Source organism: Megascapheus bottae, chromosome 5 (genome assembly GCF_031878675.1).
Source record: "Megascapheus bottae isolate mThoBot1 chromosome 5, mThoBot2.hap1, whole genome shotgun sequence".
In the NCBI taxonomy this organism is placed as follows: domain Eukaryota; kingdom Metazoa; phylum Chordata; class Mammalia; order Rodentia; family Geomyidae; genus Megascapheus; species Megascapheus bottae.
The window spans coordinates 81041673-81063232 of record NC_143513.1 but is presented as its reverse complement, the minus strand read 5'-3'; the positions used below and the strand labels follow the sequence as shown (position 1 = coordinate 81063232).

General features: G+C 40.2%; 1 protein-coding gene and 1 pseudogene across 16 annotated transcripts in view; one reads left to right on the top strand and one right to left on the bottom strand.

The window, feature by feature from the left end:
* The window catches only part of Ezh2 (enhancer of zeste 2 polycomb repressive complex 2 subunit), a 65595-nt gene that overhangs the window by 13650 nt on the left and 30385 nt on the right, over positions 1–21560 (top strand). For 11 of the 16 annotated variants that reach the window (XM_090333470.1, XM_090333464.1, XM_090333465.1 and 8 more), the window contains 2 exons: positions 9694–9817; positions 10392–10520. In XM_090333470.1, coding sequence (XP_090189596.1) covers positions 9701–9817; positions 10392–10520 — 246 coding nt within the window. In that variant the 5' untranslated portion in view covers positions 9694–9700. Of the gene's footprint in view, positions 1–7993; positions 8062–9693; positions 9818–10391; positions 10521–21560 lie in introns of those variants that run through there. The other 5 variants (XM_090333479.1, XM_090333475.1, XM_090333478.1 and 2 more) reach the window with 2 other exon arrangements.
* Positions 13918–15011, bottom strand: LOC150063750 (G protein-coupled receptor kinase 4-like; annotated as a pseudogene).

The following is a 21560-nucleotide window of genomic DNA, read 5'->3' as shown; positions in this document are numbered from 1 at the left end:
GCTGCGGTGACAGGTGCATGCACTGCACCTGGCTGTTGTGGGATAACAGGCTTGTGCTGCTGCTTTCAGCCATTGATTGGTGAGATGAAGCTTCCTGAACCTTTACGCCTGGGCTGGCTGTGAACTGCTGTTACCCTTTAGATCTCTGTCTTCTAGGTAGATAGGATTACAGGATTTAGCCAACAGTTCTAGGTCTTATCAGTAAACAATAGAATCACTCTGAATGGCTAAGAGTCCTTGGTAAGACATACCAGCAGACAGCAGGTAATGAGCAGCAGATTCTTGTCATCATCTCCTGCTTAGATAGGAATACACTTAATTGGCTAGAACAGTGATAGATCCCTGTACTCCCCTAAATTGCACTTCCTTTAAAATTTTGCTCTATCTGTTAAAATTTTGTAAGATGAATGGAGAGGTCAAATACAGTCATTATATTCAGTGTACACATGTGCAAATGGAACCATGTAACTTGAGGGTGTGGGTGGTGTTGGGAAAGATGGGGAGAATGATGGAAGAGGTGACATTAATCTAGGAGAATTTTAGTTATAAACTGACTTGTTGAATTGAAATACCTTTGTACAAATATAGTAAATCCTTTAGATGTCAGTGTAGTGAGCTGTTTATCTATTGTTAAGCACATTCTTTAAAGCAGTCATGGTAATTCATTGCCCCAGTTGGTTTCTTTTCAACTAACTTACTATCAACTGTTAGTACTTTTCAAACAAACAAGAATACTGGCCTTGTGAAACTCCAAATAACTTTTATTGTAGGAACAAAGTGATCTTATTATTATTTTTTTTTTTTGGTGAAAAATTACTGAAGAATCTACTAAGTTCTGTAACAGTCAAGTTTATATTTATTATTTAACTATACATTTTGTGTACTTTTTTTTTTTTTGCTAGTCTTGGGGCTTGAACTCAAGGCCTGGGTACTGTCTCTGAGCTTTTTTGCTCAAGGCTAACACTCTAGCACTTGTGCCACAGAACCACTTCCAACTTTTTCTGCCTATGTGGTACTGAGGAATCAAGCCCAGGGCTTCATGCATGCTAGTCAAACACTCTAGCACTAAGCCAACATTCTCAGCGCCTGTACTTATTCATTTTGTGGATCATGGGGCTTGATCTCTGGGCCTGGGCACTGCATCCCTGAGCTCTTCAGTTCAAGGCTACCACCCTACCCCCTGGGGCTGGGCAGGCATTGTCCTTGTGCTCTTCAGCTCAAGGTTACTGCCCTACCCTGAGCCACAACTCACTTCCCATTTTCTAGTGATTAACTGGAGATAAGAGTCTTACATTCTTTAGTAGCCAGGCTGGCTTTGAACTGCGATCCTCATATTTCAACCTCCTGAGTAGCTAAGGATTACAGGCGTGAGTCAATGCACCTGGCAAATACATACATACATACACACATACACATACATATTCACACACACATTTTATGATGAACTAATCCAGGGTTTTGTGCATGCTAGGAATGCCTTCTACAGTGAACTATATTCCCAGCTTTTGGTGTTTTGTTGTTGTTTTTTTTTTTTTGGTTTTGTTTTTTAAACTATCAATATTGTACCTACTGATCAGCACCCTTAAAATGGTCCCATAGTGAGCTTTGTTTTTTTGGCCAGTCCTGGGGCTTCAACTCAGAGCACTGTCTTTGGACACTTTGCTCACGGCTAGTGCTTTGCCACTTGAGACACAGCGCCACTTCTGGCTTTTTCTATGTATGTAGTACCTGGGACTCAGACCGCAGGGTTTGAGTATGCTAGGCAAGCACTCTACCACCAGGCCACCATCCCAGTCCAGCTTTTGGGATTTTTGATACTAGGTCTTGCTCTTTATTTAGTCCAGGCTGTCCTTGAACAAGCCATCCTCCTATCTGAGCTCTGGGTTGCAGGCATGTGGGATCATTCCCAGTACCTTTTTACTTTTTAGCACTACTGAATCCAGAGCTATGAATATGTCTGCTTTTACCATCTTTCCTTTTTTGTCATTTTCTCTCTACCCCTTTCTGTCTTCTGATACTGGGGCTGGGACTCAGGGCCGTATGCTTGCAAAGCAGGTGTTCTACCACTTGAGCCACAACTAGACCTTTTTCTTCTCAGATATTTTTCAGTAGGAAAAAGGCCATGCCTTGGACTGCAAATCTTGCACCTATGATTCCCGTACAGCTGGAATTACAAAAGTGTACCTTGTTCTTTTTGTTGTTGATGAGATTTATTGAGATGAGATCTTCCTAACTTTTTGCTGAGCTAGCCTTGAACTATGTTTCTCTTGACTCTTATGTTTCTTGATTACAGGTGTGTCTCAGTATTCCTGGCTTAACGTTTTTCTTTTTGATGGTACTGGGTCCTTGCTAGTTAAGTACCACTAGAGCAGCTACATCAACAACCCTTATATATTTTTTTCTTACTTTTCCTTCATTACTTTTTTGGGCGGGGAGGAGGGTCATCATGGGGCTTGAACTCTGGGCCCTGGGCCTGGGCGTTGACCTGGAGCTCTTAAGCTCAAGGCTACCTCCCTACCCCTTGAGCCACAGCCCCATTTCCCCTTTTCTAGTGATTAACAGGAGGTGAGAGCCTTAAGGTCTTTAGTGTGTGGTTGACTTTGAATGGAGATCCTCAGATCTCAGAGTCCTGAGTAGCCAGGATTACAGGCATGAGCCACTTTGCTAGCTCAGAGAGCCTCTTATCTCCAATTAATTACCAGAAAAACCAGAAGTGGTGCTGTGGCTCAAAGAGTAGGGCAGTGACCTTGAGCTGAGGAGTGCCAGGCCCTGTACTGGCACAAAATTTAAAAACATTTATTGCTGTTGGAGGTGTGGCTTAGTTGGTAGAGTACTAGCATGAACTGGTGCTGAGTTTGAGTCCTGGTCTTGGACGTGAGGGAAAAAAATAAGATTTTGTGAACACAAATGCTATACATTATACTTTGTCATCTGTAGTTCCTTGTACTAGTAGTCTATTCCTTGTTAAGGCACTATTTTAAAATAAAAGCAAGCTGGTTAAAATAAAACAAAAGCAAGAGGGTTGTGGTGGCCCACTTCTGTAATCTTAGCTACGCAGGAGGCTGAGATCTGAGGATCAAGGTTCAAAGCCAGCCTAGGCACAAAAGGACCTGAGACTCTTATCTCAGAAAAGGATAAGTGGGGCTTGGCTCTAGGGGTGGGGTGGTAGCCTTGAGCTGAAGAGCTCAGGGACAGTGCCCAGACGAGGTTCTAGGCCCATGAACCACCAAATAAAAAAACAAATAATAAATAAAATAAATTTTAAAAAAGCAAACATTACGCAGGCATTTGTATGTATAGTAAAAAAGCAATGATGTGTAAAATTGTGGGCACTTAAATGCTTAGGAAAGTTTTGTTTTGTTTTGCCAGTCCTGGACCTTGAATTCAGGGCCTGCTCACTGTCCTTGGGCTTTCTCAAAGCTAGAGCTCTATCAGTTGAATCATAGCACCATTTCTGGCTTTTTTTTTTCTTCTTTTTTTATGTATGTGGTACCAAGGAATCAAACCCAGGTCTTCGTGCATGTTAGGCAAGCACTCTACCACTAGGTCAAGCTTCCAGCTTAAAAGCAAGTTTTTTTGTTTTTTTTTGCCAGTCCTGGGCTTGAGCTCAGGGCCTGAGCACTGTCCTTGGACTTTCTCAAGGCTAGAGCTCTACCACTTGAGCCTCAGCACCACTTCTGGCTTTTTTCTATGTATGTGGTACCGAGGAATCGAACCCGGGTCTTCATGCATGCTAGACAAGCACTTTAACCACTAGGCCAAACTCCCGGCCCTAGCAAGTTTTGTTTTTGATAAAATAGCTATGTTCTGAGCGAGGTGTGGTGGCTCATGCCTGTAATCCTAGCCACTCAGGAGGCTAAGATCTGAGGATCTCAGTGCAAAGCCATCCCTGGCACTAATGACTGTGAGGCTTTTATTGGGAAATAGGGCTGTGGCTCAAGGAGGAGGGTGGTAGCCTTGAGCTGAAGAGCTCAGGGACAGCACTTAGGCTCAGAGTTCAAGCCCCGTGACCCCCCCCCCCCAAAAAAAAAGCAGTGTTTTTAATGAAGTAGTAAAAGGTATTGATTTTCTTTTTTAAACTAAACCATGATCTTTCAGTGCACATACTCTTTTTTTTTTTTTGTCAGTTGTGGGACTTGAACTCAGGTCATTCGCACTGTTTCTGAGTTAATGCTCTACTACTTTGAGTCATAGCACCACTTCTGGTTTTCTGGTGGTTATTTGGAGATCAGAGATTTTAAAGACTTTCATGCCCTGGTTGGCTTTGAACTGTGATCCTTAGAACTCAGTCTCCTGGGTAGCTAGGTTTATAGACGTGAGCCGGTGGAATCTGGTGAATGCAAACACTTCTACTATTCTGGGTTACAAGACGAATGTGCATGAAGAGCTTCTGCATGCTGAAGTAGGAGAGGTTTGAGTATGAGTGTCACTAGCTGTTTTTCTCATGGAAAATGTTTTACTTAAAAGAGGAGCTCGTGAGCTATGATAACTTAGACTTGGATGTTTGTCCAACATTTTTCTCGTGTCAGCGAAGTGAGCCTGTTACTCATGAAAAACAACCAATTATATTTGTTGGCAATCAGAACTTTGCAGCTTTCAAATAAAAATTCCAAGTTTTAGAAACGTGTATCTGTTACTGTGAGCTTAATAGCTTCCTGCTACTTACACATCTCTTGTTCAGATCGTTAAGCATAATTAACAAACATGATGTTTTGAGAAATATCAACATCTGAAAATCTGCATTGCTTAGTGAACCAGTAATTTTCAAATAAAGGTTGATGATGTTATAAATGGGTTAAAGATCAAAGTGTATAGGCCAATTAATGTTCATGTGCAGAGGAGGAAAAGTTAATTGATCACATTTCAGATATCACCTTAAACCTAATTTTTTTTTCTTGCCAGTCGTGGGGCTTGAACTCAGGGCCTGAGCACTGTCCTTGGATTTTCTCAAGGTTAGTGCTCTACCACTTGAGCCACAGCACCACTTTCAGCTTTTTTCTCTGTATGTGGTACCGAGGAATCGAACCTGGGTTTTCGTGCATGCTGGCAAACACTCTACCACTAGGCTAAACTCCCGGCCCCTTAAATCTAATTTTGAGAGAAACTACCTCCACTTATAGTTGCCTTGAGGGATGAGGTGGCAGAAATAGCCACTTTTTTTCTAAGAGAAGTTTCAGCCTACTACCAAAGCATGAGGTCTACGTTATCTCAAATGGCTCTTTAAATACTTTCCCCTTTTCTGGCTACTTTTGTGATGGAATTTTCTTAATTTAACCAAAGTATCCTGAAATAGATTGGATGCAAAAGCAAGTATGAGAACTCCCTGTGTGTGTGTGTGTGTGTGTGTGTGTGTGATGGGGCTTGAACTCTGGGCCTGGGTGCTGTCCCTGAGCTCTTCAGCTCAAGCCTCTACCACTTGAGGCACAGTGCCACTTCCAATTTTCTGGTGGTTAGTTGGAGATAAGAGTCTCATGGACTTTCCTGCCTAGGCTAGCTTTGAACGATGATCTTCAAATCTCAGCTTCCTCAGTAGCAAGGATTATAGGCGTGAGCCACAGGCACCTGGCCCACCAGTTTTTTGTTAGTATGCTAGATAACTTTTTGTCACTGTGATAATACTTTGTGTCCTCAGATATACAACTTAAAACAGGAAAGGTTTATTTTGGCTCCTGGTTTCAGAGATTTTTTGGTCCATGATTGTCTGGCTTCATAACTAGTAGGCCCATTACCAGGCAGGAACATCTTGGCAGAAGGGCACAGATGGCAAACTGCTCACCTTACGGCAGCTAGGAGGCAGAGAGACTGGAAGAGGCTAGAGACAAAAAAAGATTCACCCTTCAAAGCAATGCCCCTAGGGAGTTACTTCCTCCAACTAGACCCCACCTAATAGGGCCTACCAGTCACCCAGTTATGAATTTATCCACTGATTAATTCATTGGTGACTGTCTCCATGATCTAGTCACTTAGTAGAACACCAGCCGGGGACCAAATCTTAGCCTTTCGGACTATTTTATATCCTAATCATTGTAAACAGGTACTAAAGAAATTGGGAACAAAGTAAAATAGTACCACTTAGTAATTTTTACAGGAAGATGAGAGGCTTTATGTTCTTCAGTATTCAGATTCTATGTACATAATCTCCCAGGCTGACCTAGAACTCACTAGATAGCCTAGGACATTCTGGAACCTTTGAGTGCTGGAATTACAGGTATTTGCCAACATGCTTGGTGCTAATGTGGCATTTTCCAGCACTTGTTTTGAATAGAATTTTAGAATTGACTTGCTTTTAATTTTATTAACATGCCTAAAGATGTGCAGATTTTTACAAATTCCATGTGGTAAAACCAAAGAATATTTTTAAAATACTATTAAATTAGCTATACATTTTAACAATTCCATTTGTTAAGAAGGCCAAATGGCTGGTTTTAGAGTTTCTAATAGAATGCTATAGCCTTGAGACTAGTTTTATAAGTTGGCATCTTAATTTTGTCCTAATAATAATGCAGAGAAATAGTATTCACATAAATGTTTTATAATATAGCCTCAACTTTTAATCCTCTTTTTTCAGGATAATTGGGACTTACTACTAAGCAGAACGGTGCCAGCTAGCCCCTTTGTGTGCCAGTCTTAATGTTAATGAAAAGTCTTCAAATCTGTGGCTCACGTAGTAGAGCTCTGACCTTGAGAAAAGCCCAAAGACAGTGCTCAGGCCCTGAGTTCAAGCCCCAGAACACACACACACACACACACACACACACACACACACACACACTCACAGAAAATGAATTTCTTCAATTCTCCCATTGGTGGTTGAGTATTCTGAAGAAAGATACCTATTGTGGCTAGTAATGATACCCAGGATATCTTACTTAGTATAGCTTTATTTACTAAAGTACTTGAGAGAACAACTCAGGAGAAAGGACTTATTTTGACTCAAGACTTGGTTATTGCTTTGTCACATGAGTTTGGGCAGAGTATCCTGTGTGGTAGGGACTAATTGATTTCACGGCAATCAGGAAGCATGAAGAAGATCCAGCCCAGGTGCAACCTTCAAAGGCATGCCTTTTCTCCATCCAGGGGTCTGCTTTATCTACACCCTACCTGCCAGTTTCTGTCACCTCTCAACTTAGTGCCACCAGCTGGAGACCCAGGTGTTCAACAAAGGAGTCTGGATGACATTTAATATCCAAACCAAAATACCTGTCAGCCTCGGGGCCTTTTCATTCCCTCTAAATCTCCACAGAAGTTTTCTTTATTCCTGAGGGTTTTATGTAAACAGATATAAATGAAGCTCTACTGGGCCAGGAGCATAGCCTAGTGGTAGAGTGCTCGACTAAGATTCAGTGCCTTGGAACCACATAAATGGGAGAAAGCCGAAAGTGGCGCTGTGGCTCAAGTGGCAGAGCGCTAGCCTTGAGCAAAAAGTGTCTAAGGACAGTGCCCAGGCCCTGAGTTCAAGCCCCAGGACTGGCCCAAAAAAAGTTCTACTTAGTTAACTCAGATATTCATTTTGGGAAGCTGTTTTCTTCTTTGTTTGCCATATTTAAATCATGGTGAGAAAATGTCCTAAACCATTTACTTATATTTATCCAGTCCTGGGGCTTGAACTCAGGGTGTGGGCACTGTCTGTGAGTTTATTTTGCTCAAGGCTAGTGCTCTATCACGTGAGCCCCAGCACTACTTCCAATATTTTTCTGTTGATGTGGTACAGAGGTGTTGAACCCATGGCTTCATGCATGCTAGGCAAACACTCACCTACCACTAAGCCACATTCGCAGGCCCAAAGGTTTTATTTTGTGGTACTGGAGATTGAACTGAGGACCTTGGACCTTTTTTAAGGCAGGTACTCTATCACTTGAGCCATGCCCTTAGTGCCTCGGTAACTTTAGTTCACTTTTCTTTCCTTGCCTGTGTTATTTACAGCTTATTGTCACCTCCTGGTTAAAGACAAGGCAGTAGCCTGTCCTGTTCCTGCATGCTGTCCGCTTGGTCTTTTCAAATGTGAATTAATAAACTTACCTCCCCTTTTACTTAACACACTGGCTTCCTGTTGCTCTTAAGGTAAATTAAAAATCATTAACATGGCTTATTACAGTTTCCACTGCTCAACAGTAAATTGTTTTTCGAATCCCTTGTAGATAGTGTGATTTAAATAATTTTAGGAGAAACTTCTAGAAAAGGATGCTTGCTTAGACTTAAGGTAAAGTGTAGTATACAGTAAACATGGGTGAAATATATAGGCTGTCTTCCCACTTAACCATAATTGGTTCTTAGAGCCTGAAACTAAAGATAAGGCTTAAAATTTACTTTGTAATCAGTTGATGCATTCCTCCTCCCCTTGCTAGCAGGTATACCTTGTGTGCATAGAAGTGGCATAAGAAGCAGAAAAACAGACTATCACAGTGTTTAAATAGGAAACATGGGAGTTTTTAAATCCTATTTCTTGCATGGAGAGCAGGAAATGTTCCCTTTAAAATTTTTTTTCTTTTTAACACTTATACAAAAATAAATCCTTGACAAAACTTTAAAAAAGTATGAAGTGTGGTTAAAAATGTGTGTGTGTGAGAGTCTGTGAGAGAGAATTTTTTGTCAGTCCTGGGGCTTTTTTTTTTTATTTTTTATTTGGCCAGACAGGGCCTGGGCACTGTCCTTGAGCACTTTTTAGTGAAGGCTAGCCCTCTACTACTTGAGCCACAGCACTACTTTGGCCTTTTCTGTGTATGTGTTACTGAGGAATCAAACCCATGGCTTTGTGCATACTAGGCAAGCAGTCTACCACTAGGCCATTTTTTTAGGGGGGAGGATGGGTCTTGGTGCTTGAACTCAGGTGTCTCGTGATGTTTTTTTTTTTTTTTTGTACCACTTTGAGCCACAGCTCCACTTCTGTTTTTTGGGTGGTTAATGGAAGATACATAGCTTTCCTACTCCTGCTAGCTTAAAATCTTGATCCTCAATCTCAGTTTCCTGAGTAGCTAGGATCATAGGCATGAGCCACCAGTGCCTGCCTTTCTAGCCTACTTCTAGTGAGTAATACTATGTAAGTGCTATGCAAGTAGTTGGGAGACTTGTATAATATTGCTTAGTAAATAAAGATAAGAAGTCTGTACATGTTCAGTACAAAGACAAGCACTGTGGACCACCTAGTTATTATATAAAGCCAAATGAGATGTGAGGTGAACAGTGCCCAAAGAACACATGTTGAGAGATTGAACCTCTGTGAAATGGCTGGAGACTTCCTTGATCCATTCATTGGAGTGCTTGTCATACAACAAACTCAACTTCTGGTTTTTTGTACCTTTCTTTTTGTAAGTCATGGGACTTGAACTCTGGGCCTGGGTGCTGTCTCTGAGCTCTTCAGGTTAAGGCTCTACCACCCTACCCCTTGAGGCAAGCCTCACTTCCAGTTTTCTTGTGATTAATTGGAGATAAGAGTCTCACTGACTTTTTAAGTGCCTGGGCTGGCTTTGGAACAGCAATCCTCAGATCTCAGCCTCCTGAGTAGCTAGGATTACAGGTGTGAGTCACCACAGTCAGGGCCTTAGGATAGTTTAAGGATTTAACTGTATAAAACAAATCAGCACCTTTCTATAAATCTCAACAGTATGTGTTATTTGTTTGTTGTTAGTTTACTGGGGATGAAAAGACATTCAGGCTGATTAATTAGTTAATTTAATGTGAAACCTTTGCTTTTAGAATAACCATGGGCCAGACTGGGAAGAAATCTGAGAAGGGACCAGTGTGTTGGCGGAAACGTGTAAAATCTGAATACATGCGGCTGAGGCAGCTCAAGAGGTTCAGACGAGCTGATGAAGTAAAGGTATAATCTTATCTTTTGTACAAATGCATATATAATTAAGGCAAGTTCCCTTTGCCTCAAGTTAAATAAATTATAATGTGGGACAGTACATTTCAGCCAAGGTCATGTTTACAGTAAAGTTACTGGGGATTTGGAAGTTGAGGTTCTTGATCTGTCTTAATTAACATTTTATTGTCACAATGATAATAGAAGTACTATTTGGAAGTCAGGTCTTTTTTTTTTTTTTTTTTTTAGTATAACCTTCCCTTTCATTTGGAGACTCTGGGCCCTAATACAAAAGAATGTATTTCATAACTGTTCTAATATCATTCTTATTTTTTTTAAACATAGTTAACAAAGAAAGGATGGGAATAATTTCCTGTTGCTTTTTCACTTGGAATAAAACAATACATGTGGTATTTTTGTATTATTTGAATGTAGAAAATGATAGCCTGATTTTATATGCATTTAAGAAAATGGTCCTGATGTGTTTGAGGAATTACTAGATTTTTAACCTGTTAGAGGTATTACATATTCTAACAATGAACAATTACTCTTCCTCTCTCCCTCTCCCTCTCCCCCCCCTGCCTTAAAGAGTATGTTTAGTTCCAATCGCCAGAAAATTTTGGAAAGAACAGAAATCTTGAACCAAGAATGGAAACAGCGAAGGATACAACCTGTGCACATCATGACTTCTGTGAGCTCATTGCGCGGGACTAGGGAGGTTGGTTAACACAATGTGTTGTAATTACCAGCACGTTTTGGTTTTTTGCTTATTGGAATGTTGGTTATTGACCTCAGGATGTCATTTTTTAGTGCTATTGCTTTTTTAATGTAAAATTGTTAGTGGCTGCCTTAGATTTTACTAGTAACAATTTTCTTAGAGTTCTAAGCATTTAGAATATATTTTGTTAGTAGGTATAGCCCTAGTTTTTGAAGACTTGATTAAAAATAACAAGAAAGATTAACTCTTACGCCAGATATTCCTTATGTGCTTTCAGATCGGTATTAGAGCAAAGCTTTCTGACTCACAGTTGTCTTCATTCCCCTTTCCCCCAACATGAATTATCCCATATGGTAAAAAATTTTCTTTTCATATGCATGGGGTTAATAAGAAGGTTACATTTTATTTAAAATCTAAGGCTTTTAATCAGAATTTTAAAATTCACTTTGCGATGGGAATTTACTTTTCTATAGCATTTCTAGACAGAGGTAGATCTTAATAAACTTGAGACATCTTCTATTTTCAAAGAAAGCAATGAACCTGCCAGGAAGATGAGGGGAAAATGGCAGATCCTGAACAGGATTGAAGTAGTTAGTGGGATTCTGGTTTACGTACTTGTTTAAGATGTCTGTGTTTTGAAAGAAAGACATGGTATCAGTCAAATGAGAGCTTTAGGAAAAGGAGGGGTGCAGATTAAAATCAAGATTAGTAAATATTCATCTGCATATCTAAACATGAAAAGCATACAAATAACTGGGTTTTAAAAGTAATTTTCAATGAGCAATCACTTTAAAAATTCAATTTTCTGGTAATAAATACTCAATAATTAACTGCTGGGTTTATCATGCTGATTGGACATACAGGCTTTAAACACTTAGATGATACCACAGTAGTGGCAGTCGTGATGCTAATGTTAACTTTGGTCATCTTGGTGGTGAGAGATGAGTAGGAATGGGTCCTAGTTGCTATTCATCTTACCACGTGACAGTCTTTTTCTGGTATGTATTGGTGTAGGGGATTGAATTTAGGATCTTATTGTACTTTTGTTTTGCTTTTTTTCCTCACAGCTGGTGCTCTACCACTTAAGCCAGACCTCCAGTTCCAGCTTTTTGTTGGTTAATTGGAGATAAGAGTAATGGATTTGCCTGGGCTGGTGTCAAACCACATCCTCATATTTCAGCTTCCTGAGTAGCTAGGATTATAGATGTGAGGCATCACTGCCCAGCTAGGTGACAACTCCTTAAAGGCTGACTTGTAGTTGATGAATATGTGTTTTGTGTTAACAGCTTTCTCATGATCTGATTCAAAGCAGAGTCTAGTTATTAAGTAAATAGCTCTTCGTTAACCCTAAGGGTAACAGTCCCAAAATAGGTATGAGTAGAGCTTATTTTTGAAAGTTTGATCTGGTGGCTTTTAAATATCAAACAGCTACAGACAGCCTTACTTAGATGTGTAATAAAAGCTAACAGCAACACTGTTTCTAACACTGTGCTAGGTCCTTTGTATATAACTTCTTTTCATCTTTATAGTGATTATACCTGTTATCCTGGGTGTGGAAACAGCCTTAGTGCAATAAAAGTCACTTAGCTTTCTCTGACCATCTAATGTCTCAGAATACATTTTACATAGAATGAAGTAGGAAAGTACATTATTTATGTGCAGCTTAAATTGTTCCTGATAAAATATTTGGTATTAAATTTAACAGTACCAAGTACTCAAGAAGATATTTATTTACTGGTTAAATTCTGTTTTTAGTTTGTCAAATGGAGATAAGTTATTGAATGTAAACATACCATTTTTTGGATGTGGGAGTTTATGAGATACTGTGAAGAGATTAGCATTTTAATGAACCAAGATGGCTTCAAAATTGAATACTCCTATATCCTATATACCTCAGAAAAGCTGAGGAAATTAAAAAACAAAAACAAAACACTGGGGCCGGGAGTTTGGCCTAGTGGTTAAAGTGCTTGCCTAGCATGCATGAATACCCGGGTTCGATTCCTCGGTACCACATACATAGAAAAAAGCCGGAAGTGGTGCTGAGGCTCAAGTGGTAGAGCTCTAGCCTTGAGAAAGTCCAAGGACAGTGCTCAGGCCCTGAGCCCAAGCCCAGGACTGGCAAAAAACAAAAAACAAAACAAAAAAAACAACAACAAAAAAAACAAAACACCCAAGAAAACATTTTTACAAAATACTGGGATAAAAAGAGGAAAATAGTCCCTGGCCTTAAGAATTTAATTTTGTTGCCTAAAACTCTGACCTGATGAAGGTCATTAGTTTTTTTTTTTCTTGAGCCCATGTTGCTGCTGCTTCTGTTTCAAATGATTCTTCTTTTATCCTATCTACTCTGACCCCAAAGCTAAATAAATCCCTCCTTCCCAATCTATTGTAACTAACTTTTGGAAAAGGAAGATTTGTAGTTTGTGAAGATTTATAGGCTTCTTGTTGTTGCCACAGTAAGTCATGGTTTCATGACTCTAACCAAAAAGGACTTTATTGATACTGTAGTCTAATTGCCTCCTGACTTCTTGGATGAGAATATTTCTGTGATTGTTTTTTTGTGTTCGAGCATATCCATCTGTCCATCCATCCACCCACCCACTCACCAATCCATCCATCTCCTTTAAATATTTTAGAAGTTAGAGTACCAAATAGGTTAACTAGGAAGAGGAAAGTAAAAGCAAAGCCTGTTTTATGGAGATATTTGGCAGAACTTTTAGACTGCAGTGATGAATCCAAACATGTGAAGTTCATAAGCCATTTGGAGTGGCATGATAGAATTGTTTTAGTTATCTGCTTGTTTTTATGTAAGTGCTGTTACCTTCAGTTGAGATTCTTTAAAGCCTGACAGATGAACAGTGTTTTTCTAGCCTTCAATACAAGATTTATGCCACTTATTTTCTAGTTGTAGAAGAAGATACTAAATTTTGCAGTTTATTTTAGGTTGTTTTGGTGAGAATGTCTAACCGGAGTTGACTTTCTGTCTTCCTGCAGTACTGCTGTAGGCATTGACTTAGATGTAGAAACTTTGATTATTGGTAGAATCAATGTTGTCCTGGTTTGTTTGTTCATTTATTCTATTTCTATTCTCTTCTTTCATACTTCTGACTTGAAAATTGTGACTATGTTTGACATTTATTTCCTCTGATACTGAAATTTGAACTCAAGGCCTTGTACTTGCTAGGCAGTTATTCTACCCAAGCCATGTCTTCAAAGTACCTATTTTTTTATATTAAATATTGTTCTATTTTTTCGCTTAATTACAAATAATTCATTATACACTTCATGTGTGTTATACTATGACCTGAAAAATATATTAAGTGAAAAAAGGCGACATAAAACCAAGTACCATCATTCTATTTTCGAAAGTAGATGCAATCCTCAAATCCACAGGAGACTAGATGTAATTTGTGGTTTCCAGGCCCATGTAGCTGACGGTTCTGACTCTTCCTCGAACTGTCTCTCCTTCAGGGACTTCCAGGGCCAGACCAAGATCTGAAATCCGAATGTGTCCATGGCTATCCAGGAGGATATTCTCAGGTTTTAAGTCTCTGTACGCAATCCTTTCCCTCTGTAAAGCTTCCAGGCCGCAGCACAGTTCAGCAGCATAGAAAATTGCTCTTTGCTCTTCCAAACCAGGGCTGCCCAGATTGTAAATGTGAAACTTGAAATCACCTCCATTCATAATGGTCAGCACCAAACACAAAGCATCCCTGGTTTCAAAAGCATAGGCTAACCACAAATCGACTGTGCACTTTTTCTAGTATAATTTTTTCATTCAGTGCCATAGCTTCACCTTTCTTCTTCTTTATTCTTTTTTTTTTTTTAAGCTTTTTGCAGGCATACATTTTTCCTGTAGCTCCCACTTGACAGGCACAAACCTCTCCAAGTCCGCTTTTCCTAGAATGCTGTAATATCTAAATTATGCTTTGTTACTGGCCGCCTTTCCAGCCATTTCCATTGTAAAAATTGAGAAAAATATGGGCTTTCTTGGTATTCTTCAAATGGTTTTGAACTCAACTAGTTACGAACAGCCCTAGTGCATTCCTCAAAGATGTTTTCAGAGGAGTTCTGTTTCAGATTTAATCTACAGCATTTCACAATATCTGGAGATATTTCTGATAAAGTGGGTGTTGAGTTCTCCTTATTGAAGAATCTATCTAAGATTGATAGTCCATAATCTCTTTGTTCCACATCAATGGCAACTTCATAATCTGCCACTGCATCCAAGAATTCAACCTATAGCTTTAGATTTGGAATTGTATTACAGAATTGCCTGAAGAGAAGTCTTCCTATTGGCTGCTTTTCACAAAGACTGCTCAAATCCTTTCCAATGAGTGTCTCAGTTCACTACACTGGCTCACAGGGGGTGACTTCAACATTTCCCTCCATTTCCTACTACGACCATGTTTTTTGCCAAATCCTCCTTGCCGCGCCTTCAGCAGCAGCGTGTTGGCCATGATGTTCTCCAGCTCCATGGCGTGTCGCCTCCGCGGGTAAAGTCCCTATTCTTTTTAAGGAGTATCCAGTTTGAAAATGTCATTTAGCCAGGTACTGGTGGCTCACACCTGTAATCCTAGCTAATCAGGAGGCTGAAACCTGAGGATGTGGTTCAGAGTCAGCCCAGGCAGGAAAGTCCACGAGACCATCATCACCAATTAGTCACCGAAACGTCAGAAGTGAAGCTGTGGCTCACGTGGTGGATGTTAGCCTTGACGAAAAACGCTCAGGGACAGCACCCAGACTGAATTCAAGCCTCAGCACTGGTACCAAAAACCCAAACCAAACAGAAAATGCATTCAGCAGTAAATACACGCTAATATGTGGCCTGTTTGTAAGATAGTGGTTTCTATGTCATGGTTATTACCTTGTCTTAGCCAGTAAAAATCATTTTCTGTAAAGCTTTCTATTATAATTTTCCCGCTTTTCGGTGTCTTTTTCTAGTTTTTTAAAAACAGTTGTCATTGGAGATTCTCTTGTATTTTCATTAGGTCTCTTCCTCCCCTCCCCCGTTCACACACCAGTGTCTTCATCATTTCTTGCTAGAAATTGCAAGCTATTTTTTCCTGGATGCTGAAAACATAGATGGGAGGATCATGGTGCAGGTTAATTGGCAAACGGAGAAACTGTTAAAAATGATGAGAGGGACAGGAGTGTGGCCTAGTGGTAGAGTGCTTGCCTTGCAGGCACTAAGATCCAGGTTTGATTCCTCAACACTACATATGTAGAAAAAGCCAAAAGTGGTGCAGTGGCGCAAGTGGCTCTAGCCTTGAGAATAGCCAAGGACAGTGCCCACGCCCTGAGTTCAGGTCCAGAACTGACAAAAATAATGAAAAAACAAAAACAAAATCAAGCAGAAAGGGTAGGAGAATGGCCCCTGTGGTGGTTCACCTGCTTAACATGTGTCAGACCTGAGCTCAAGCTCTAGTACTGCCAGGAAACAAATCACCTTTTACAAGTTTGATTGGGGCCTTGCTTTGGATTTGTAAGACTTTAGTTGGAAATACTAGTTTACATTTTTTTTTTTCCTGGCCAGGAGTTTGGCCTATTGGTGGAGTGTTCGCCTAGCATGCTTGAAGCCCTTGGTTCGATTCCCAGTATCACTTAGAGATAAAAAGCCAGAAGTGGTGCTGTGGCTCCAGTGGCAGAGTGCTAGCCTTGAGCAAAATAAAGTCCAAGGACAGTGCCCAGGCCCTGAATTCAAGACCCAGGACTGGGGAGAAAAAAAAAAAAGATTCCATTTTGTTATTCTGCTGTTTGGTCATATAGCACTCTCTCCTTCCTTCTCCTACCATTTTGAGTTTTATGTTTCTTAAGAGTTTTTCTCTACTTAAAAGATTGCATATCATCCCATCTTTTAGTTGTGTGTTTTCAGTTTGGTGTTCTAATGTCATACAGCCCAGGAATATTCTTTGACAAAAAAATGAATGGCAGCCGGGCACCTGTGGCTCAAGCCTGTAATCAGTTACTCAGGAAGCTGAGATCTGAGGATCAAGGTTCAAAGCCAGCCTGGGCACAAAAGTCCTTGGGACTCTTATCTCCAGTTAACCACCAGAAAATCTGAAGTGTTGCTGTGGCTCAAGTGGTAAAGCACTAGCCTTGAAAGAAAGAGCTCAGAGATAGCACCCAGGCCCAGAGTTCAAGCCCCACAACCAACCAACCAACCAACCAACCAACCAACCAAAAAAAAAAAAGTGAGTGGCCTTTTCTTCTGTTGAGCTGTCTAGTTGTCTCTGCACTCCTTATTGACTAATCAGTGAACAGTGAAGAACAGTTATCAATCTGTAGGTGGATTTCTGTCCTAGGACTGGGACAGTCCTGAGGTCTTCTCTGTTCATTTCCAGTGGGGATTCTGATACTCTGTTTCAGTAAGGCTTTGACACTAGTGTGCTGCCCTCACTTGTGGAAAACCATGAACTCACATAATGCTCTGTTCCACTCTTAAGATTTTTGTTTAGAATTTTCTCTTTCAGAGATAGAAATTGTTTTATTTTGTCTATGTAGGGCCATTTTTGGGGTTGGATATTAGTTTGCTTGTAACAGATGAGCTTTGCTCTGGTTTCCTATTATATATATATATATATATATACATACATATATACATACACATATATATTTTATATAAATATGATACTTACATATTGAATTATATGTATATATAAATATATATATATATATACACACACACGCACACACACACAGAGTTTAGTAACTTTTATTTTGTGACTGTGCTATTCTGAGAGTTACAGATAATGGCAAAGGGGCAATTCACCTTAACAGCCTCATTCAGGCATGCCTGTTTTTGTTTTTTTTTTGGCCAGTCCTGGGGCTTGAATTTAGTGCATGAGCACTATTCCTGAGATTTTTTTCAAGGCTAGAGCTCTACCACTTGAGTCACAGCAACATTTCTGGCCTTTTCTGTGTATGTGGTAAGAAGGAATCTAACCCAGGGCTTCATGCATGCTAGGCAAGCACCCTACCACTAGGCCAAACTCCCGTCCCGCTGTCTTGGTTTTTACCCTGAGATTATTGTGTTCTTCTGATCCCTGTCCTTCAGGGTCAGTCTTCTGAAGCTGGGGTTCAGGGAGGAGTGTTAAGGGATCTAAATTTCCTGGAATTGTATTCCAGATGGTCTGTGTTTTCTGTTAAATGTTCGTATTATCCCTGCAGGAAGAAGTAGGGCTGACACAAAACAAAGCAAAATTGGAAATAATTAACCTTACAGTGAAAATGGAGGTTCTTTTCCCAATCTGGAAAGACTGTTAAAACATTTGATAGCAAAAATGGAAATAATTTACAGTCTGAGATGAGCCATATATTTTATTCCTTAGCACCAACACTCTTGATTATTTACATCAAGATTTCAGCTGGATTTCATTCCTCTTATTTTATTTCTGCTCTTCTCTTGTTTGGGACACTCATTTAAGAATGCCTCCTTCAATCCCCTTCCTCTTTTCCTTTCTCAAGCTGGTTAAGAAATTCACGGCTGTTATTGAGCTTCTTTACCCAAACATGGTATTTATCTCATTCCAGTTTTTTCTTCACCTAAAGTAGTCTGAATTAAAATGAAATGTACTGTTATTTCCACCAGATTGACTATTTTTTTTTTTGCCAGTCCTGGGCTTGGGCTCAGGGCCTGAGCACTGTCCTTGGACTTTCTCAAGGCTAGAGCTCCACCACTTGAGCCTTACCACCACTTCCGGCTTTTTTCTATGTATGTGGTACTGAGGAATTGAACCTGGGTCTTCGTGCATGCTAGGCAAAGCACTCTACCACTAGGCCAAACTCCCCGCCCCAGAATGATTAATTTAAAACCTGGGTGTGTGTTCCCTTTTCTCCCTCAAATTCTGAAGAAAGAATAGTTCCTGTGACGGTCTTCAGCTCTTCTGTAGTTGATGGTCACTTCTGAGCCTTCCCTAAGACGTGACCATCTTCCTGCACTGAGCTCCTGTGCTCATTGCTTTCATGTGGAAAAGCTTAAAGGATATTAGACAATAGCACAGTTCATGTGTCTCTGTATGAATGAAGTGGACCAACTAGAATCTATTAAAATATCTAATCAGGCTGCTTACCTGATTAGCTGCTTGCCTCCGCCCCTTTTACGGATGTTGGCTTCATCTCACCAACGTTAAAAATTATTCAGAGACAGGATGGCTATTACTATTGTCCTTTTCAAAGTCTTGTCTTAAAGTGGAAAGTCCTATCTACCTCACAGGGAAGTTGTGAATTTAAAGACGTTATCTTTGGTAAGTCTCTAGCGTAGTGCTTGGCACATAGTAGGTGTGTTAATTTCTTTCCCTTCCCTGCAGGCCATTCACCTGCTCTTCCCTCTACGATTTTCCATAACACTGTTTTTCCTTGGAACCAGTCTTCTGCCAAGAGTCTCAGTTTGGTTGTGTACTCCTACAGCTACTATTTTTGGCTTGACTTCCCTCTCCAGCTCCCAGTGGTCCTGCCACACAGTCGTCTATGGTACCAGCTGGTTGATGTAAGTCTATCCATCCTCAGAGGAACCTGGTTACTTAGCAGTAAGCTGTGCCTCTCTGCAAGTGTAGCATCCTTGACACCTGGGTCTTCTCTTGCTTCGTTATTGTTGACAAATCGTCTGTAATCATTTTCTGGAACTAGAATTAGAGAACTTGCTGTGCTGGTCTCCTGAGGTGAGAACATGTATGTGATCAGGTGAAGTGCCACTGCTCCAAGTGATAGGGAGTTATGTAAACTGTCAAGGATGACACATTCCCCCCCCCCCCAAAAAAAAAGTTGCTGGTAAGTAACTGGCATTTTTGAGTAATTTTCTTGTTAAGCCATTCTGTAAGAGTTCCCAAACTTGCTTTACCAGCCAAGAGTGGTGCATTGGATCACTACGTCATAAGGGAGGAGGATCCAGTTATTAGTGGTCAGTGGATTCGAGTGGGGTGGTTTGCAGAGGCATTGCAGAGCTGATGAGGGGGGGACAGACTCAGTGTTTTAGTTAGGTGCTTGCTGAAGTTTGAAAGGCTTGTATTCTCCATTAGCCAGAATCAGCAGTATGTTGATTTCAGAAATACTTTTTTGAGTGTCCCTCCCCCCTTTCTTTTTGTTGACCCTGAGTGTTGTTACCAGACAGAGAGGTAAAACCCACACTTTGCCTCAGTTACTTTTGCCCTAGGAAAGAACCCTTGGTCATTCTTCTGTGATTCAGATTTGAGATTATGATGGACGGATGGGATTAGAAGTAATATTTAGCACTGGAGCTGGTGCCTTCTTACTTTCTGTGCTTACTGTTCACGGAGGGACCCAGCTTTCATTTGGTATGCCCAGAGCAAATATATATGATGTGAAGGAAAGCCAACATCCTTCCTAGTTTTGAATATTCAACCATTTAACCGATGTGTGACAGCTCAGAGTCAGAGGATGTTTACACAAGTGGGAACCTTGAGTTGATGAAGCAACTACTCAAGCATTTTTTCCCCTTTAATGCTAGGCTAGTATTGAGTTCAGGATCTGGGTGCTGTTTCTTAGCCATAAATGTTCAAGGTTGGTGTTCTGCCACTTGAGCCACACCTCTATTTCTGGCTTTTTGCTGGTTAGTTGGGGATAAGAGTCTCACAGATTTTTCTGCTTGGGCAGGCTTCTGGGTAGCTAGGGGTATAGGTGAGAGCCATAAGTGCCAAGCTCTCTAAGGTTCAAAGACAGCTTCTCTTCAGAATTAAAGACATAGAAATAATTTATCCCTATACATGTAAACAAACCCTGGCAAGTTTGTTTTTAAGAAATGAAAAATATTCTAGATACAGTGTCACTAAACAGTGTAGAGTACTTTATTTACTAATTGAAATGAAAAATATTTTAGATACAGTGTCACTAGACAGTGTAAAGTACTTTATTTACTAATTGAAATGAAAAATATTTTAGATACAGTGTCACTAGACAGTGTAGAGTATTTTATTTACTAATTGTAATCCTAATTACTAAGAGAAGGAAAAAAGGCATGGAGGTAAGGAGGTAGAGAGGAAGCTGGTAGAGGAACATTCTGTGATGTTGTCATGCCTGTGTTTGTATAGCATATATTTTAGGGTTATGATGGTGCTTTTCCCCTATCTGCTGAAGAGCAAGAATTATTGCACAGTAAACAGCTTTTTGATATTGCAAGTCAGACTTAGGTTTTAATGTGGGTTTTGTAGTTTACTTTTCTCGCTAGGTAAATTTAGTTACTCTGAACCTCTGTTTTCTCACTGTTGGGATATTGATGTTGAAATTGCGTGATAAAATTAAAATAGGAAATGTTTAACATCAAACATATATTAGCACAGTGCTAGAAAAATAGTATGTGCTTAAGAAATGTTCATTGCTGTAATTATTGGATCTTTGGATGCATAGATGAAGGATTGTACCAGAGGCCAAATAGCCAAAAAGAAAAGATTATGGATTTGGAGTTAGAAAACTGGTGTACCTTGTTATTTATTCTGTCAGTTCTCTATTATGACCTCTATTGTTCGGTTTTTGAAAGCCAATTAATGACTGAATCATGGTCACAGTTCTTTCTGAATATCCTATATCCTTTACTTTCATGAAGGAAGGGATTGTTTAGGGGAGTGAGATTAGTTAATGAGCCTGATGTTCAGGGCATGGTGTGGCCCTTGTTCTTAAAGGTTTCTAATCTGATCTCACTGGGTCTAGTCTTATTATATGTAAGGCATCTTAAATAGAAACTAAACACTGGTGTAGATATGATTGATTATTTAGGCTTCACCTTATTCTTTCTCTTCCCCCTCCCCTGTATTTTCACTGGTTGTAGATTATGGATACATGGTTAGGGGATGTGAGAAGGTGTAAAGGCCTAGTAACTGGGTCATAATACTTTCCTTTCTTTTTTTCTTTGCCAGTCCTGGGTTTGAGCTCAGGGCCTGAGCACTGTCCTTGGACTTTCTCAAGGTTAGAGCTCTACCACTTGAGCCCCAGCACCATTTCTGGCTTTTTTTTCTATGTATGTGGTACCGAGGAATCGAACCTGGGTCTTCGTCCATGCTAGGCAAGCACTCTACCACTAGGCCAAAC